The 20268-nt window shown below is 44.7% G+C and overlaps 1 protein-coding gene and 1 long non-coding RNA gene across 2 annotated transcripts; one reads left to right on the top strand and one right to left on the bottom strand.

The window, feature by feature from the left end:
- Positions 1-3822: 3822 nt before the first annotated feature.
- Positions 3823-8821, bottom strand: LOC101026782 (cytochrome b-c1 complex subunit Rieske, mitochondrial). The gene is made up of 2 exons (XM_003915264.5): positions 8504-8821; positions 3823-4713 (listed from the first exon to the last, which is right to left on the bottom strand). Exons 1-2 carry the CDS (start codon positions 8715-8717, stop codon positions 4103-4105), a joined length of 825 nt encoding a protein of 274 aa, XP_003915313.2. The 5' UTR covers positions 8718-8821; the 3' UTR covers positions 3823-4102.
- Positions 8711-12851, top strand: LOC108583257. The gene is made up of 3 exons (XR_001897670.3): positions 8711-8822; positions 9305-9463; positions 10921-12851. It is a non-coding gene; the product is annotated as an uncharacterized LOC108583257 (long non-coding RNA).
- The last annotated feature ends 7417 nt before the right edge of the window (positions 12852-20268 follow it).

Genomic DNA, 20268 nt, shown 5'->3' with positions numbered 1-20268 from the left:
TTTCTTATGGGAATGGTTTAAATTTAAATCCAAAATATACTGTAATATCTCCTCCGACCTCAAGTCCTGGGAAGATGAGATACACTAATTTTTTTCTTTTTTTTTGTTTCAGTCCTGATGTTTACACAATACTCTTTGGAAAATCTTCCTTTCAAATGCCACTCAGAAATTCACTTTTTTTTTTTTTTTTTTTTTTTCATTTAGAGCACACAACTCCATGGCTGAGTAGTTGCTGTGGGCCTCAGCCCTCCGTCTGGCGGCAGAAGGGAGACAAACCAGAAACGTGAGCTTTACAAAAGAGGTTAATATAAATACCACAATGGATATTTCCTGGTTATTTTGGAAAAACTTAACTGGGAAAGGGCCTGTGAGACAGGGAAGGCTTCCTGCACGGCGCTGCACCTAAGCAGATAGGCAGGCAGTGGATGAAATAGCTAAAATAAAGATAAGAAGAGGGCAACAGGCAGAAGGGATAGCTTGGGAAGAGACTGAGAGAAAACTACAAAGAATGTAGGTTACAAGTAAATTCTGTTACTAGAGCAAGGGGTTTACTGATGGGATGCAGGTGAGGACCTTGTATAAGGAGTTTTGACATACCCTTGACACTTACTAACGTGCTACTTCCTAAAACAACCCTGAGTGGGTATTATTTTTCAGATGAAGGAAGAGGAATGGATTGAATAATTTATGTCAGGTCACACATCTAGGAAATAGCAGAGCCAGGACTGGAATCCAAAACCAATGTCATATTCTTAACCTCCACACTACTTGGCAGCTACACGGAGGACAAATTTTATGGGGACAGAATTGGAGAAAAGATCTATCTGGAGTTTTACTGCAGTAGACTAGGCAAGACTTAACAAAGCCTCAATTAAAACGCTAGAGTATAAAATGGGGATCAGGTTATAGGCTCTGGACTTGAGACTCCCTGGGTTAAAATAAAAATTTTGGCTCAACAAACCTACCAGGTATGGTTGTAGAAAAGAAATTTCGGCGTGCCTCAGTTTCCCCATCTGTAAACTAGAAATAGCAACATTACCTGACATTCTGGGTTTCTTAAAGATTAAGAAAGACCATATACTTAACGTACACTTAGCCTAATAATGGTCAGTAATAGGTGCTCAAAAAATTAGCCATTATTAGAATGCTACAGATGACACAGACAGTAATGGTCTTGTTATAAGTAACTTAGTGGGCTGGATGCAGTAACTCAGGCCTGTAATCCCAGCATTTTGGGAGGCTGAGGCAAGTGGATTCCCTGAGCTCAGTGGTTTGAAACCAGCCTGGGCAACACGGTGACACCCCATCTCTACTAAAATACAAAATATTAACCAGGCATGGCAGCGTATGCCTGTAATCCCAGCTACTCAGGAGGCTGAGACAGGAGAATTGCTTGAACCTGGGAGGTGGAGGTTGCAGTGAGCCAAGATCATGCCATTGTACTCCAGCGTGAGCAACAGTGAGACTCTGTCTCAAAAAAAAAAAAAAAAGAAGAGTAAATTGGCAGAACTAGGGGACTGATCTGGGACAAAGTGGAGAGGAGATAATGGAAAGGAGGCAGGGAAGACTAGCAGGTTTTTCGCTTTGCCGGGTAGTTAACAAGGTAGATGGAGAGGGCACTGACTGAAGTAGAGAAGCTGGTTCATGGGAAACAGAGATGACATCTTTTCGTTTCAGACAGTTTAAGGTGTTAACAGGACATCCAAACACAGATGCCCAGTAAGCACAAGAATATGAAACCTAGGGAAGTGGTTGAGGGGAGGTGGTGATAAATTGTGTTAGAACAGTCGACTAAGGATAACAGTCCAAAAAATACAAACATTATTTTGGGTTAATATACAAAATGCAATGAAATTCAAATGACATGAAAATACAGAAAATGAAATTTAATACTGTGAGAATGAAGAATTACTTCTGATATTTAAATACTATGTTTCTACAGTTTAGAAAAATGAGGATACTAAAGCACATTTTGATCCAATCAGGACAAATGCCCTCTACACACCCTGATTGAGTCAAAGATTTTACAAGGGTATACTCAGAAAAGACCAAAGAAAATTTGATGTTATCTTTAACAAATAATGCAACATTTTCAAAAAGGCCATTTTTATAACACTTTTTAAAGCATAATGAAAAAGCTTGGCTCTCAAGATTGTCCCAAGAATTATCCCCAATAAAATGCAGTACATGTAAATGATCTGATGTCAGGGTGCTGACTGGTCAGGTTTATTCTATAAGTCATTTCCCCCTAATATCTACGATTTTGTTTTCACAGAATGGTAAAAATGTAACACAGGTCTGCCGTATCCATTCAGCAAAGTAGCATGAAGTGACTTGACTTGTCCTGTCACTTGTGGAACAAAGCCTTCTTTAAAAACTAAATGGGCTACAAGGATTTAACAGCATCCCACCATCCAACTCTAAATATGATAGATGAAGTAAGCAGCCACCAAATACAGCAATTCCGGCACTGAGTACCTTAGGGACCTGCAAACTTCCTACTTCTGTCCTCCACTGCCATATAGAATTTCAAGGTATCACTTCGGGGTGGGAGGTGATAAGGGGTATCAGTATTTATAGGGAGGGGATGCTGTTGACATTTTTAGCAGCACAAGTTTTTTAGTGTGTGGACCTGTGTTCCCATCACAACTCAATGTTTCACGTTCCAACTCTTGCCACCAACCCCTCCTCCAACCCCCAATCCAAAGAGTGCCTCCACTATCTAGAGACACAGAATATAAAATACTTCTGTGTCCCACCAATTATCATACATGCTAATTTCATTTCTAGAATGGTAAAAGTGAAGCAAAGACTAGTATCTACTCACAAGCATAGAAAGTTTGACATTTTCTTTTTTCTGTCAACACACAGCTATTAACTTCAAAGACTGGAATCCTGGATGGTCAGTTCCCTTTGGGCAGACCTAACCTAACCACTTTTGCAATTTTAAAAAAGTGTACATGAGATCATCAGGTGGACTCAGTAAAGCATATGACTGGCCCACCTCCAAACAGTAAAGACAAACGCATCAAAAAGTGGCTGTGATTCTCAAAGGACAAAGCCCACTCCCATATCCCAGGAGAAAGTAGACCTGAGTCTTGTTTCACCTGCATAATTGGAGGCAGAAGAAAATAGGATGTGAATTCTGATGTGCTCTGCACACCATCTTACAGTGAAAAGTGCTGAGTGACTGTAAACCCAACAGGAAAAAACATTGTGTCATCACTACAGAAACAAACCCAGCAGGACCACTTCTGCATGCAGGCAATGTTAGGTCTCAGATGCTCCCTTTCTGCCTCCTGATAGAGTGGATGCAGGAGCTTTGGGGACATAACGATCCACACACGAAATGAAAGAAATGGCAGAGCACTCTCATTTTGGAAAGCTTCTCTCAGATAATATCCCATCACTGCCTATTAAGACTAAAGGATTTTTAAGTATTAATTTACACTCATAAGGGACTAATAAAATTTCCTGGCCTGTCACTTAAGGAGAAAAACCAGCAGACCAGACCTGAAGATAAACCCTCAGAGCTACTAATGCCTCATTCAGGACTCTTTCCCACAGATTAGAGCTGACAGTATCACACAGCTTACACAGTAGGGAGGAAACGCATAGCGAGTACTCTTACCAAGTCCGGTGAATAAGAAATACCTAGATACTACTGTTTCTGTCAATGCCATAGATACCTCCCAGGACTTAGAGATGACACGTTAATTTTACTTCATTCCAACAATGAGCTCTGCAGAATCTGTGTCCCTGACGCAAAGCAGGAAGCAAATATTTGGGCAAAAAGATAAAGTCAGTTACAGATTTCACAAGTATATTGTACACCAGTCTGTAATTTTTAATTAGAATTAGCTAAAAGACATTGTACCTTTCAAGTGTATGACTGAGCACAACAATGCTTAACAGTGGCTTTATTAAGTGAATGCTTGAAAGTATTCAACATTATATTCAATTTACTTCACATTAATGTTGCAAACACATCATCAATTCTTACATATTTCAAATCAACTTCAGGTACAGAAGGCTTGCTCTCAAATAAGTCTTCTAAGGTGACATAAAGACTGAAAGAAGCCTATGACTTGAGTCCAAGTCTCTAACCAACAACCACCATATCATCACTGGTGAACTCATATGGGGGGACTTCAAGGTTGAGAGGAGCAGGGCCCAATCTGATCCTGCCAGATACATCATAATGTGACCCATGGCAAGGGCAGTAAAAACCACCAAAATCTCCTGCATTTGCAATGGGTACACAACCAAGATGAGTGCAAATGCCTATCAGGATAACCCATTCAGGTTTCTTTACTCGATCTAGATCATGCTGTGGGTCCCTCAACTGGGACAATTCAACTGCAGCTTCCTGCTCAATTTCCTTCTGGGTTCTATGACGCACAAACAGGGGTTTGCCTCTCCATTTGAAAGTCATGTTCTTGCCTTCTGGAATATCGGATAAATTGATTTCGATTTTCGCCATGGCCAACACATCAGCAGAAGCACTCATGGAGGAAATGAACTGGGTGACGGCATTCTTGGCAGCATATGCAACACCCACAGTAGTTACTGCAGTTACCAAATAGGAGAAACCTTTCCTAGCCTCGCTGCTCTCTCTGGAAGACTTCGTACTATCTAAAACTTCAAGGCGGCGGTAGTCATAGAAGTCAGGCACCTTGACGTCTGTGTGGGAATAACAAACAGAAGCAGGGACTGCAAGACAAGCAGAAGGTTAAAAAACACAATTAGATGAGTATCCTGAAAGGAGTATACATCAAGAAACAGTCTTTTATGGATCCACAGGTAAAAAATCAAATTCTAAAAATGTGAAACATGGCACTCACTGGGTCTCAGAACAAGTCAAATTGGCAGTGCTAGTATATAAAATCTCAAAAATGAAATGAAGTGAACCACTACCTATCAGATTGGTATGAAATCACAAGATACTATTTGTAAATTGAGCTACTCCTGGTTGGTTGAACATTGCTGATTCAGGATTCACAACATCTCAGTGCATCGCGCTAAAAACGTTAAACAGCAAAATAAACAGTAATACTTCAAAATTTCCAAAAATTCAACTGCCAAGACATGCTATATAAATCATGCTAAATACCTCCCATACTCTCTGGATTAGAAGGAGGCCCTAAAACTCATCTAGTCCACACAGTAAGCTGACGTGTGATCACCTTATTAATGCAAATGTCCGCCCCTTATAGTCCAATCTATATTCTCGGAAAAAAACTGTTAACAATCCATAAAACAATAATGACACAATAATAAACATCCTGTGAACTGTATAACTCTAGTTGCAGAAAAATTAAGGTTTCTATTTTATACTCTAGGGTATAAATAGTATTACTTTAACTTAAAACCACTAATAAGCAGAGAAAGACATCCTTATCAGAGCTCTCAAAATACAATGAAATCTGCAAAAGAACTAATTATTTCGATTTAGCGAGGGGAAAAAAGGACAAAATTTTCATATCTCCCCCTATTCACTAAAGGGCAACAGTTACGGTAAAAGCAGGGGTATTATCTTTCCTTTTCACTGCTGCAGTTCTCTCAACTGGGGCACTTCTAGTGTAGGCCATAAAAGAGCCCAAATGAATGTTAAATAATTACTATGTAGTACTTTGGGAGCGAGTAGTTTCTTTGGTAGTTTAAAACACAAAAACACGACACAGTTACATCCTTCTCTCCCATACTACTTTTAAATACCTGACCAAAAAACTTTTTTAACTAGTACCACCTCTAAGTATGTATCAGGAAGCAAACCTCTTTGCAGATTGTACATTCATCTTAAGAAATCTGCCACAAAGTTTCCTTTTTAAAAAAGGGGACACTAAAAATTCCTCTTTTAGAAAACGTGTTTCCAAAACAAAGATTTCTTTTAAGATGCATTTTTATTGTAATAAACTGCAATTCTACCTTCTTCTACTAGGATATCTTCCTAATATACTGTACTTCCTTGAGTAGTCAAACATTACCATACGGAATACTTGAACTGCTTTTCACATGATTCTCCAGTCAATAACTTTATGGAAGCCAGAAGTATTCACAAACAATAGTGAAACCTATCAAAATCACTCTATATGCTTTTCTGACTAACTCAATCATTTCCTGAAGACCAGGACACAGATAATGGCAACTTGAGATTCACATCCCAGAATCTGTGGAGTCAAAGTGACATTACATCCTATACTACTACTCTTAACAAATAAATGCTAACCTGCCAGTATACACTGACATTTGGAATTAAGCATAAATTACTTGCTCCTAGCTCTACCTGGGATTACAGAAAAGATGTGTTTCCTACCTAAGAGATAAAGGAATCAAAAGTTCATACTTCTACACTAAAAACAGTATCCACAATCCTTAACACTATTCAAGGAAATGTGTAAGAAAATTCAATAAAATGGCTTTGCACTTCTCATTCAGAGATTAGGTGGCAAGAGTCTCCTCCCACTCTACCTACCTGGTTACACTTTAGTAGGCTACACCACCAAGAATCCTTTCAGAAATTAAATTGCCCTATTGCATAAATCATTCTCCAAATACTTACATGAGCTGCAGTAGCTCTGCCTTTTAGTAAGATGCTAGATTTAATTCTAACCTAAAGCAAAATCAAACACTTAAAGGATAAAATTTAAGGAATTTTAACAAAACAAGTTTTATTTTAAGGTGAGCTCCAATGCGCCTTGGAAATCTGCAAGAAAATAGTACAACCTTCCTCTCCAACTCAACAATCTTCCCCAGATCCAACCCCTCCCCTTCCATTAACCATCTTTCCATAAACCTAGACAGGTTATAACGTGAACTTAAATTACAGGCTGAAATGATTACAGAAAAGGTTTTTGCCTCATGGTCCTACATTATTTGCCTGTTTCTAAAAAAAATTTCTTAAGTCAGGTGAGCCTCCAATTTTTTGAAGAAACTCTAGCAATACGACAAATTCCAAAGATGCTTTTCTGTTGCTATTGAAATGTTCTCCTTCCTTCCTTCTCACCTCCAGGTCCCAAGGATGGGCTAGGGTACTCTACACCCGCCATGGACAGTTTCTTCAAAACCCATTGGTGCCCCTTAACACTCATTCATTCACAAATACTTTGCACTAACTGTATACGAAATCCGACGCTGTGAAAGATAGAAAAATAAAGAAGACATTACCTTTTCTATGCCCTTAAGCCCAAGGTTGGAGGAGTTACCAATAAACACAATACAGAGTGTAAAGTGTATGTGCTACAAAGACAGACAAATCAGCAAATAAAAACTTTATTCACCTGATCCTTAACTGAGATTGAAAAGATGGGTAAGGAAAACATGTGGACATGTAGCAACTTAGTGGAAGGACCATGGAGAAAGTGCAGAGCCCAGGGTGAGTGAAGGCAGAGTAAAAAGAAAAGTGTCCGGCAATTTGGTTAGCTCGTAGGGGAAGAGTCACACACAGCTATCAATGGAGCCAAGCTGGTAACACAATGAAACATGCAGACCTGGTAAAGACTGTGACAAACTGGAGAAGACCACTTGTTCCAACTGTGGGGACGGCCACTACACAGCACACTACGGACTTTTCCCAAGTAGAAACTAGATCCCAGTATTGCCAGCTTCCAGCATTTTAAGAGATGGCGTTAGTCTTTACAGTTTTTCTGAAAACTACAAAGCCTGCAGGCACACTGCCCACAGGCTGCCATTTCTCTATCTCCGATACCGGGCCAAGTAAAGATGGAAGGCGAGGCAAAGAAGATAAACCGGGATCTAAGGACAGAGGGTGTAGAACAGCCCCTGCGAAGAGCTCAGTGGCTACGACAATCCGTCTTGTCAAATCCCTGCTACCACATGTCCACACCACGGATCCTGGTGCGAGTTAGTCTACTTCATCTGTTTTCTCATCTGTAAAATGTAAAAGTCATCAATCTCTGCCCGTTCTTGAGGACTGATTATGTTGTGACACTACACTGTAACTGACCTTGTGTATGTCTTTTTTTTTTTTTTTCGTGGGGGGGGGGTGAAGGGGAAGGACACTGAAGGGGTCGGTAGTGGTGAGAAGACCAACTTCCCAAGTATTAGTAAGTTTCCACTTCTTAAGCATGTAAGTGCCCAAACTGTGCTAATGGCTTTACGTAGAATTCCTCCATCTAAGCCTCACGACACCCCTACAAAATCGGTAAAGATATGAATCCATTTCACAGGAAGTACGTTTAGAAACTTGCCCAAGGTCAAACGACCTGCAAGCAACAAAACCCCTCAGAGGTGGCTGGAGCAGCGGGACTTCAGAGCTCGTGAACTTGGCCGAGAAGGAACCCGGTGGAGCCGGCGGACGCGAGTCCAGGCCGGCCCCCGAAAGACAACCCGGGCCCGGGTGCCATGACCAGCGTCGCGGAGGCCGCCCAGCCCGACCTGATTCAGGCTCCGCTCGTGCACCCGCGGCCGCTCCCTGCTGGGGGCCAGAGGAGCGGGCACCGAGAGACCCTCAGCCCCGCTTGTGGCCCTCGCCCCGGCTCACCATTGAGGCCCACGGAGGCGACCAAAGGCCGGCGCACGGCCTGGCCGCTCAGCGACTCCCGGCTGAGTAAGGGCCGCTTCAGGTCCAGCACAGGCGGCTTCGGGGTGGCGGGCACCGTGGCCTGCACCAAGGGCCGCAGCGCGCCCGCCACCCCGCGGGACGTGGCCGACAGGACGGGCGCGAACGGTCCCGAGCGGGCTGCGACCGACAACATGGCGACAGCTGCTCCAACCGCCAAGCCGGTCACAGGGACGACCTTCCAACCATGGCGCAGGCGCGAAGAGGCGCGGAACGCGTGGCGTCAGCGCGCCGCCGGAAAGTAAGTCCTGCAGGGCGGGGCAAACCTGGAGAGGCGCTGCGTCAGGGGACGCGGCTACAAGCCCTCGCTGGGGGCGGGGCTTGCGGCCCACCTGTCAGTCCCGGTGCCACTTGGTCTGTGTCCCGAGAGATGCCCAGAAGAAAGAGAGGGCTGAACAGGGGACTCCAGTGACGTCCGATGGGCCGACTTTACGATCCTTTAGAGTAAAAATGTCATCCAGGAAGACCTAAAGATAACAATAAACGATTATAGTTTAACTTAGGATGGTACTATATCTCAACTAGGACAAAGTCCGGCACATAGTAATCGCTATGTTTTTACTATGATGATTTTTATTATCTTCGTCTAACAGCAACAACAACAAAAAGGCCAGAGGCATCTGTGCAAAACTCGATAATGCTAATGAATTATGTTTATTAATCATTCGCTGTGTATTTGGTTTTGTGTTTTATTATACCTACCTTCTTTCATTTGTTATCAAGGTCTCTATGAAGTCAGAGCTATTAGTATCAGCATTTTGCCCATGAAGAAACCGCGGTGTAGAGAGATTCTTTTCCCGGAACTGGATAACCAGCAAAATGTGAAGCAGGGTAATCTGTCTCCTGAGTCTGGGCTCTTCAGTGACACCACTGTTTCCCCAAGTAAGATTTTAGAATTTTAGAGGATGCAGAGTTGGCTCATTCACCTTCCATCACATCGTGAGAACGTTTTTGTTTTGTTTTGTTTTGTTTTTCTCTTTCAATCCTGATTGCACCAATGAGAAAGTCTCAGTTTGGTACTAATACATCTTTAATTAAAACACACACACATACACACACACACACACACGTACAGATGGGGTCTCACTATATTGCCTAGTCCAGTCTCAAACTCCTGGCCCCAAGGAATCCTGTCTCCGCCTCCCAAAGTACTGGGATTATAGGCATGAGCCAATGCACTTGGCCTCAGTTTGATCCTAATATATCTTTAATTCCTCTCTACACTTATCTCCCACTTTTAACAGAAAAGATCTTGAATTAGAAGCTCTTATCAGACAACTGAGTCTAGAGTGATTTTGTTGTATGGTTCATAGTATTGATTTTCTTTCCATACTGGTTTTCTATTCTGTACTATACTGAGATAAAGTTTTTCATTTATTTAGGTCAAAAATGATTTAAATATTAAGTAAATGTTAATATAAGCAGTGCACAGAATTGGCTCTGTGCTGTGCATGGGCTCTGTAATCTGGGCAAGTTCCTTCACCTCTCTGTGCCTCAGTTTCCTCGCCTGCCAAAAGGGGGCAGTAATGATGCCATGTGTGTTGTAAAGTTACTGCGAGGAGTAAATGTACTGAAATGTGTAAAGCACCTACAAGCAGGCCCAGCACACAGGCAGCACCAAGTGAGGATTTGCTGGTGGTGTTTTTATCCGAAATGCCACCTCCTCTAAGAAGCCTTCCCTTGATCCTTGCTGACTCACCGTTATTCCTCACGCCATGTCCAAAGTGTACTGACAGTTTTCCCCTTTGACCTTCCTATGACTCCTCTTAGGGCCTGGACTTTTCCTAGCCTTATAGCCCAAGGGACTATATTGTACTCTCACGACTGGGGGCTGCCTCCTCAGGGGCCACCCTGGCCAGGCTCATCACACAGCTGGCTCAGTGCTCTCCCCTGGCAACAACCTTAGGATAAAAGACATTTCCAGAGAAGTTGTCACACACCATGCATGGTTTGAGTGCTTCACATGAAATAATACCGCAACTGTCTTCTGAGTTGGTAAGAGTAAATGAAAAATGAATGAATGAACGAGTGAATGAATGAATGAAGGAGTCTTCACAAAACCTTCACAATGTCCCAGTTGGGTGAACAGAATAGGAATTATCTCCCGACTTCCTGCGTTCAATTTTAGTTTCACCACTCACTAGCTGTGCCCTAGGGCAAGTTATTTAATCTCTGTGTGTGCCTCTCAGTCTTTCTCTTGCAAAACAGAGATAATAACAGGGTCTACCCTAGAGAGTTATTTTAAGGATGAAATGGATTAATATATGTAAAATGCCTAGAACTGTGCCTGGCACACCGTATGTAAATATCCATAATAATAATAACTTTCTATTTTCTAGATGAAGAAACTAAGACTCAGAGAAGACAAATGACCTGCCCAAAGACAGATTGATAAGCACCCATCTGGTAGTGGTTCTAGTCCAGTGTTGCAGCAGAGAGAAGGGTAATCGTATAGTGGAACATCTGTCCTCTTGTGGAAGAAGGAGGGCAACGTCCAGGAGTGGCAGGCATACTGGAACTTGGACTTCTGTAGGCCAGCCTGGGTTCCACTTGGTAGATGAGGGTCTTGCTATGTTGCCCAGGCTGGTCTCAAACTCCTGGCCTCAAGCAATCCTCCTACCTTAGCCTCCAGAGTAGCTGGGACTACAGGTGCACACCACTGCAACCCCTCAGTGGTTGTTATTTAACTGAAGAGGGTTTTAGCTTTCATGTATCAGCTCACTCTGGAGCCAGACAGCCTGACTTTCATGCCAGCTCTGCCCCTTACTACCTGTGTGATGTTGGGCAACGTTACTGAGTGTCAGATTTCTTATTTGTAAAAAACAGGGATAAAAATGAGATTGCTGTGCAAATTAAAATAAAGAATCCATGTGAAATATTTAGCACACTGGCATACAACGAGAGCTTAACAAACATTGTTAGTTTTGTAAACTGAGGGGAAAAAATAGCCACAGGCCTGGGAACATAAATGCTTGGTAAGCTTCTCAGTTCTCTGGAAGTCTGACAAGCAATGCGTATGTATGAACAAGGCAGGAGGAAGCACGACGCCAAGCCTTCCTTTTAACAAATACTGTTTAAATCAGAGGTCAGAAGTCATGGACTGGAGATTCACTCTCTCCCCACTCATTTCTGCCCAGAGACACCTGGTGATCTGGCATACACAGTGCTATGAACCTCAGAATTATTTGCTAGCATTTACAAATTGTGAGTATTCCCACATACAAACTGTGGTAGATGGAATAATGCCTCCCCACAAAAATGTCCACAGCCTAATCCCTGGAACCTGGGAATATGTTACTTTACATGGCAAAGGAATATTGTAGCTGTGATTGGAGATTGAGATAGGGAGAGTGTATTAGTCCTTGTCATGCAGCTATGAAGAAATACCTGAGACTGGGTAATTTACAAAGAAAAGAGGTTTAATTGACTCACAGCTCAGCACAGCAGGTTGGGGGCGCCCTCAGGAAATTTACAATCATGGCAGGAGGGACCTCTTCACAGGGTGGCAGGAGAAAGAATAAGAGCCCAGCAAAGGGGGAAACCCCTTATAAAACTATTAGATCTCTTGATAACTCACTATCATGAGAACAACATGGGGGAAACCGCCCCCATGAACCATCACCTCCACCTGGTCCCGTCTTGGTTACAATTCAAGGGGATTGTAACAATTCAAGGTGAGATCTGGGTGGGGACACAGAGCCAAACCATATCAGAGAGTCTTCCTGCACTGTCCGGGTGGGTGCAGCGTGTTCATAGGGTCTTAGAGGAGGGAAGCAAGAGGTGAGAGGACAGAAATGCCACACTGCTGGCTTTGAGGGTGGAGCCAGAGGAGGGGCCTGCAGGCAGAGGTAGAGCTCGAAATGGAAAGGAAACAGTCTCCCTTAGAGTCTCTAGAAGAAGTGCAGCCCTACAGACCCGTGTTAGGCTTCAGACCTCCAGAATTGTAAAATAATAAAATTGCATTATTTTAAGCCACTCGAGGCCCATGTCCTCAACATAGAGAAAGACGGTGGGGTGCTGTCAGCCAGGGTAGGTACCTGCTTGGCGGTCTAGGTCCTTTCCCACTGCGTCCATTCAGTTCCGTTACCTGCCTATCTGCTGAGGCCTCGAGTTTGGGACCTCAGGTTTATATGATTCCTTGCACAAGCATGATCGATTGATTCCGGAGAGTAACAAAGCAGAATACCGATATGCAGGGGAATCTCCTAGTGTGAATTGTAGTCCAGATACTTCCTGTTCCCTACAGTCTTTTTGCTTTTTTTTTTTTTTTTTTTTTTTGAGACGAAGTTTTGCTCTGTTGCCCAGGCTGGAGTGCAGTGGTGTGATCTCGGCTTACTGCAGCCTCTGCCTCCTGGGTTCAAGCAATTTTGCCTCAGCCTTCCGAGTAGCTGGGATCACAGGCACATTCCACCATGCCCAGCTAATTTTTGTATTTTTAGTAGAGATGGGGTTTTGCCATGTTGGCCAGGCTGGTCTCAAACTCTTGACCTCACGTGATCCGCCCGCCACAGCTTCTCAAAGTGCTGGGATTACAGGTGCGAACCACAGCGCCCAGCCCTCTTCCCTAGTCTTGATGTGTTCATCTGGGCAATGTGTGTAGGGGGTGCGGATAGGGAGGGGAGCTCTAAGGTGAATGTGCTAGGATTCTGCATTTGTCATCCTCAAAACAAATTTATCACTGGGTAATTCTGCCTATGATCCTGCATAATGTGCAAAGCCAGTAAGATGCCTTTGCCTCGTCCCCAGGGAACATGCCTCCCAGCCACTTGCCCACACAGAAAGGCAGCCACCTCCTTGCTGAAAGGATCCCACGCCTATCTCCTGTTTCCACACAATTACCCCGGGAAATGCCTGGCTTCCCATTTCCAGTTGCAGCCATCGTGACAGTTTCAGCCTCTCCCCTCAGCCCACGTCCCTCGCTTGAGCAGCGAGATGTGAAGATGGACAGCCGCTTGAGAACTGCACAGACTGTCCTTAATCTAAGCCATTTAAAAGGCATTCCATAAAACCCGTTTCCGTAATTCTGTGCCCCTACTTCTTTGAAAGATGGTAACCCTAGGGAGGAGAAGAAATTAGCCAGGGAGGAGAAGTTCAGATGTGCTAATATTTTAATCGCTCATTCTTTCATCACGTTAGTCACATTCATTAAGTACGATTAATTTCAGGCTTTGTTGAAAACCCTATCAGTTTCCCTATCAGCCACACATCCATCTCTTGCCAAGCAGGCTGCTGCAGTAGCACCAAAAGTCCCCCAATGTTTTTTACACCTGGATTGTATTATGTGCCCCCTGGAAATTTGTGGAATTCATTAAACTCATTTGTTTCAAATACTTTGCAAGAGCCTGGTCTCTTGAGTCAGGCAGCCTAAGTGTGATCCCAAGTCCTCCAATTGCTGGAGTCACTTGGGCAAGTGACTGATGCCCTCTGAGCCCTGGTGTCCTCGTCTGAGGATGGAGATAAGAATACCTATCTCAAAGGTTGGTTGTGAAGATGAAAGAAGGCTTTCAAATTGCTAAGTTAGTTGGTTGTGATTGTAATTAAGGGCCCTTGGAGATGGATCATTCATCCATTCAGAAGATTTGTGTACAGTGACTATATGCAACGCTGTGTGTCCACTACTGATGAGAGAGACAGCCACGAACACAGCAGTCAAATGTGTGTGGCTCCCAGGACCTTATATTTTACTTGCGGAAGCTAGACAACCACCAAACATGTAATATACGAGATGGTGGTACGTTCTATGGAGGAAAGAAAGGACGAGGGGCAGGGAGTCCTGGGCTGGTGGGACAGAGTGCTATGGCTCAGAGGGAACTCAGAGAGAACCTAATTCAGGCCCTGACCTGGAGGGCTCATGCTTTGCACACTGTGCTAAGAATTCTCCAAGAATAAGGACAACGAGAGCCAGCAAGCGGGGAAGTAGAGCAAGGATGATGCCGTCCAGCTGCTCACCTGCTGGCTAGAACTGCTGGAGGACACTGTGAGGATACGGGTAGAAGGTGTGTAAGCGTGTGACTGCATGGAAGCCCTTGGCATGTAATCCACTCCGTGTTCCAAATTGCCATCCTTTCTGCGTGCTGTTAGGGACTTCCCCCGGCTCTCCCTGCAGAGTGAGGAGTACTCTGAGAGAGACAGGTCTAGGATGAATTGCTTTGATGGAGAATTGAACATTTTTTGGAGGGAAGGAAGATTTCGGGGGGATGGGGGATCAATTGAAGGGGTATGGCTCTGAAAGTCCTTGGACAGTTTGTAGAGGACAGAGAAGGTGGTAATGTCAGTTTCTGCTCTTCTCCCACCTCCGCCTCTGTCCTCCTCAGTGGTCCCACGGCTCCCTACCTTCAGTCATCTTGTTCTCAAGCCTGAAGTGCTGGATCCACTCAGCTGCGACCCAGCTCAACACCTCTGTGGAAGCTTTGCCCATCACTCAGGAGAAGCCGAGATCCGGAGACTGATGCCCACGTTCTGTCTTTGCAGAGGGAAGCCCACTAGAGCCCTCTTCTCCCTGGGGAGGAACTGGCTCCCTGAGTCTCCAAGACAACCCCAGACAGCCCTGGGGACCTTGAATGTGAGCAAGGGGAGCAGGAAGGAGACTCCAGCCCACCCAGAGCCCCTGCAGGGTCTGCACACACAATTACAGGTCCTCATTTCCCTCTCCTAATGATGCCCCAAAACATTAAGGGAAGTTAAATCAAACCACCAGGTGTCCAGCATGAACAGTTGAAATAATAAATTCACAAAGAAAGTAAGACATTTTATTTGTGCTGTTTCAAAATTGGTAGATGCAGGAAAGCAAATTGTGATGTGCTTGGGATTTAATTTGTATTTCAAGGTACTAATGAAGGCAGCACCCATGTACCCAAAGGCCTTTTCATCCCTGAATCTTGAGAGCACTTTTCTAAGCATGCTGGGAATAAATTAAGTTGCAAAACCTCCATGAAAAAGATTACAGTTAAAACATAATTTTGAGGAACCACTTGAGTTTATCCATTTACCTGCTTTTAAGTACACACACCTATGTTTTTACAATTATTTTTCACAAAAGAAGGAACTTTGTGTGACGTATACAACCAGGTGATGGCAAACCTCCAGCATCTTTAAAATAAAACTCAAGTTGAGCTGGGCAGGATATCGCATGCCTGTAATTCCAGCACTTTGGGAGACCACGGCTGGTGGATCACCTGAGGTCAGGATCTCAAGACTAGACTGACCAACATGGTGAAACCTTGTCTCTACTAAAAATACAAAAAATTAGCTGGGCATGGTGGCGGGTGCCTGTAATCCCAGCTACTTGGGAGGCTGAGGCAGGAGAATCACTTGAACCCAGGAGGTGGAGGTTTCAGTGAGCCAAGATCGCACCATTGCACTCCAGCCTGGGCAGCGAGAGCAAAACTCTGTCTCAAAAAAGTAAAATAAAATAAAAATAAAACTCAGGCTGAACTAAACCGGCCCTCTGAGTCAATGTGACTGTAATTAAACCAGATATTCCATAATGAAGTATGCTGATTAATAAATTATTTGATTACCAGGTAAGTATACCTGCAATCAATACAACTGCCTGAAAGCTCTGAATTAGAAATGGTGCAATAAAATATAACTGAAAGGTGTTAGGAATTGGTCGTTTTAATTACAGAGAATGATTAATTGATCGTTCAGATAGTATTGATCTACAACTTATTTAATTCTTTGCTATTTAATTTGTCAGATTTGAATTCAAATAACTGATGATTTGTTCCATGAATGCCAGAGCTGGAAGGGATGGGGATGGCGGAAGAGACAAGACTGGATCATGGACCTGGTGGTTCTGTGCAGAGGCCAAAGCTACTCTCCTTCCCACCTGGCCCTGTGCTGGGCCTAACCTGGAGCCCCCTCCATCCTCTGCCTTATTCACCTCTGGTTCAAGGTCTGGCAGAAACTCCACATCCTCCAGGAAGCCCTGGTGGACTTGGGCAGACCTGGAGACACGTCCAACCTCCTGGCAAGATGGGGGTTACAAGAGTGTGTATAAAGGGGAAGGCAAGAATGTGCCCTTGGTGGAGCAGTGAAAAGAAACCTTCATGTGACAAGTGCTTTGCTCCTAACCCACCCCCTGTGGTGACATCTTCTAGGTTAACTGCTCTTGCTGATCTCTGCACATAAACCAAGCTAACTGTGGGAGGACTTTTGTTTCTAGTTTAAAGCAAGGAGGACCACAGTTCCTTCCAAACGCTCACCCCCAAGGAGATAAGGAGGGCATCCCATGAGCAACACTGTGTGTTAAAGATGCACATGAGCACTAGGACTCGACCAAGGACAAACACGTCTCCAGGCCCCTCAGACCCTCGCTGCTGCCCAGATGTCCATTGTCATCGGTCACATCCTAACCTCAACCCCCTCCCCTCCTCCCACGTAAAAGGAGGCTGAAATTCATAGTAACTTCAGATGGTTCTTTAGGACACTGGCCCACCACCTTCTCAGTTGCTGGCTCTCCAAAACAAAGCCCCCTCCCTTGACCCAACTCCTTGTCTCTTGACGTACTGGCTGTTGTGCAGTGCGTGGTACCGGCTTGAACTCGGTTATGCTGGCACGGCCTCTGGCGGTGTTCAGTGTGTGTGGATGAGTATTTTACAGGTACTGTTCTATTTCTAGTCCCCTTCCTGTGGACGGCTGTGGGATGTACTGTGGATGCCCTCTCTTAGGCTGGAATAAACCGCCCTACCTTCTCTGCCTTGTCTAAACTCCTTAAGGCAGGGATAGAGTCTTGCACTCCACAAAGAAGTACTGCTGTGTCCTCAGCTGTGTAAGAGTGACTGGGCTCCTTCTATTTCACCTCTAATGGAACTTTAGGCATGAAGAGAGAGACAGCAAATTTGTGCTGGCTGAAGGGGTCAGCAAATGCATATGAGGCCTCTTGTGCTCCAGAGAGAGAATGGAGTGCAGTGAGACCCTGATGGGAGGTGGAACCAAAAGCCTGGGCAGAAGGGATCGTGGAGGTGCCCGAGGTCAGGAGGGACGGGAAGGGTGAGGAACACAAGAGATCACCTGGAGGCATGAGCGGAGAAGGCAGGCACTAGGAGACGATGCTGCTGATCCAGGTGGAGCAATATCCTAGGACCCAAGCACTGGGCAGGTGCATCCGTGGAGAGAGGCTTCTCTCCTCTCTTGGCTCCTGCTGAGAGAGGCATTCATTCCCCTGGCTTGCCCTGCAAGAGACAGGGGCTCTAGGTAGATCTGTGCTATCTAGGGAATGGAATGTGAATATCTAAAGGTTCTAGAGGTCAAGTCTTAGGTTCTCTCTCAGCTCAGATCCCAGTCGGTGCACTCTAGCCCAACCCCCTTTTCTTGTAGATTTGCTACATGGAGAGGCAAATACCTTGCCAGACACCAACAGTCCCTTCTCAGCACTTTTGTGCAAAGGCAACTCAGACCCTAAGAGAATGGGGTCTAATTTGCAGGTGCCACTGGAAGGCAGAGGTCACGGGAGCCCTGGACTTCAGACAAGGTAGAGGGATCCTGGAGACAGCACATCTGGCCCTGGAGCCCTGCCTACCCGGGGAGTGAGGGCAGCTCTCCTGCTCTCCCATGAGGCCTGCCTGAGGACCCCCATGTCCTCTATGTGTGGGATTCTGCAGTTTGCACTCACAACCCAGAGCCTTTTACCCAACCACCCTGGTTGTAGGAATGCGTTCAAAATAAGCACCAGACAAGTACATGAAGATGAATGTGCAAAGACGTTCATAGCAGGATTGTTTATAATCATGAAAAATGATCTGCAGATTTCCTGTCCGCTGTGCAGGATGAGTTAGACGGGGCTGCATCCATAAAATCACTTTGCCCTCTTTTAAAATTATATCATAGATCTGTGTTTAATGACATAGTAAATGGTACTCAATGCATTAAGTGAAAAAAGCAGCTTATACATCAGGATGTATATGATCAAGTTTTTGTTAAATGGATGCATGTATGCAGGTCAGTAACTGTCTGTGTTTGCAAACAAAAAGTCTAGCAAGATGTGCATCAAATATTAACAATCATTATCTTTGGATAGTGGATTTATTAACATCTATTTTTGACTTTGCCCTTTGTTTTCCTATGTTACCTTTTTTACACTGAGTTTATATTATTATTTTTACAATTAAAATGTCAATCCATCAATCTACCTCCATTTGGGAAGTAGTAAAAAACAAATCTCACCTGCGTCCATTTCAACTACACAAGGAAGACAGGATAGGGAGGAATAGCACTAAGTATGAATGCCTGTGATTCAGAGAGGGAAGTGACTTGGAATTCTAGGCCAGCTCCTCCACCTTCTCCATCTGTAACTCTTCCACTCTCCCATACTTGCTCCTGGTGCCCCAGCACTCCTGGGTGCCTCCTGTCTTCCCAGCATACACAATCCAACTGAGCTTATTATTAGTACCCACTTTACCCCTGATCTTTCCGCCCTTCACACCTCTTGTCACTCCCAGTCACTCCATCGATTTTTATTTTTTTATTTATTGACTTCATCACCATCTGAATCAACGGTGTCTCTTTCTTTGCCTGTTCACTTACAGTTGGCCTTATTTACTACTGTGGGAAGCTAATGGTGTCTGCTGGAGCCAAACCAGCACATTTATTTATCTATTTATTTAGAGACCGAGTCTCACTCTGTCGCCCAGGCTGGACTGCAGTGGCATGATCTTGGCTCACTGCAACTTCTGCCTCCCACGTTCAAGTGATTCTCGTGCCTCAGCCTCCCAAATAGGTGGGACTGCAGGTGTGAGCCACCCCCCGCCCCGGCTAATTTTTGTATTTTTAGTAAAGACGGGCTTTCACCATGTTGGCCAGGTTGGTCTCGAACTCCTGACCTCACGTGATCCACCCGCCTCGGCCTCCCAAAGTGTTGGGATTACAGACGTGAACCACTGAGCCCAGCCTATTTATTATTTATTTTTTTTTTTTGAGACAGGGTCTTGCTCTGTCTCCCAGGCCAGAGTGCAATGGTGCAATGCTAGGTCACTGCAGCCTTGAACTCCTGGGCTCAAGCACTCCTCCTGTCTCTGCCTCCCAAATAGCTGGGACTACAGGTGTGTACCACCACACCTGGCTGTAATCAGCACCTTTAAAGAACCTAAAGATGGACTTCTGCCCATCCCGCCCCATGAAATCTACATCTGAATATTAGAGAAACTCCAAGGGAGTTCTCAGTTTTCCCATATCTTCTCTGCTCACACCTGTGTCCCCACAGCAGCATACACCTTGTCCCCTGTATGTGCTCAGTGAATAAGTAACGATCGAATTGATTGATAAGTGGATGCATGTCTCCTGAGTCTTGGGGAAGGAAAGAGAAGACAGAAAAGGCTATATTCGAGAGGAAAGTTTTTAGGCCACTGGGCAGGTACAAACAAGGTCGGGTGTGGTGGCTCACACCTGTAATCCCAGTACTTTGATAGGTTGAGGTGGACAGATCACCTGAGGTCAGGAGTTTAAGACCAGCCTGGCCAACATGGTGAAACCCCATCTCTATCAAAAATACAAAAATTAGTCAGGCGTGGTGGCACGTGCCTGTAGTCCCAGCTACTCGCGAGACTGAGGCAGGAGAATCACTTGAACCCGGGAGGCAGAGGTTGCAGTGAGCCGAGATCGCACCACTGAACTCCAGCCTGGGTGACAGAGCGAGACTCTGTTTCAAAAGAAAGTAACAACAACAAAAAACAAGAGCAGGTGAGTAT

The sequence above is a fragment of the Papio anubis genome, chromosome 20 (genome assembly GCF_008728515.1).
Source record: "Papio anubis isolate 15944 chromosome 20, Panubis1.0, whole genome shotgun sequence".
Taxonomy (NCBI): Eukaryota; Metazoa; Chordata; class Mammalia; order Primates; family Cercopithecidae; genus Papio; species Papio anubis.
Note: the sequence above shows the minus strand (reverse complement) of the source record. Positions and strands in the feature narration are given on the sequence as shown.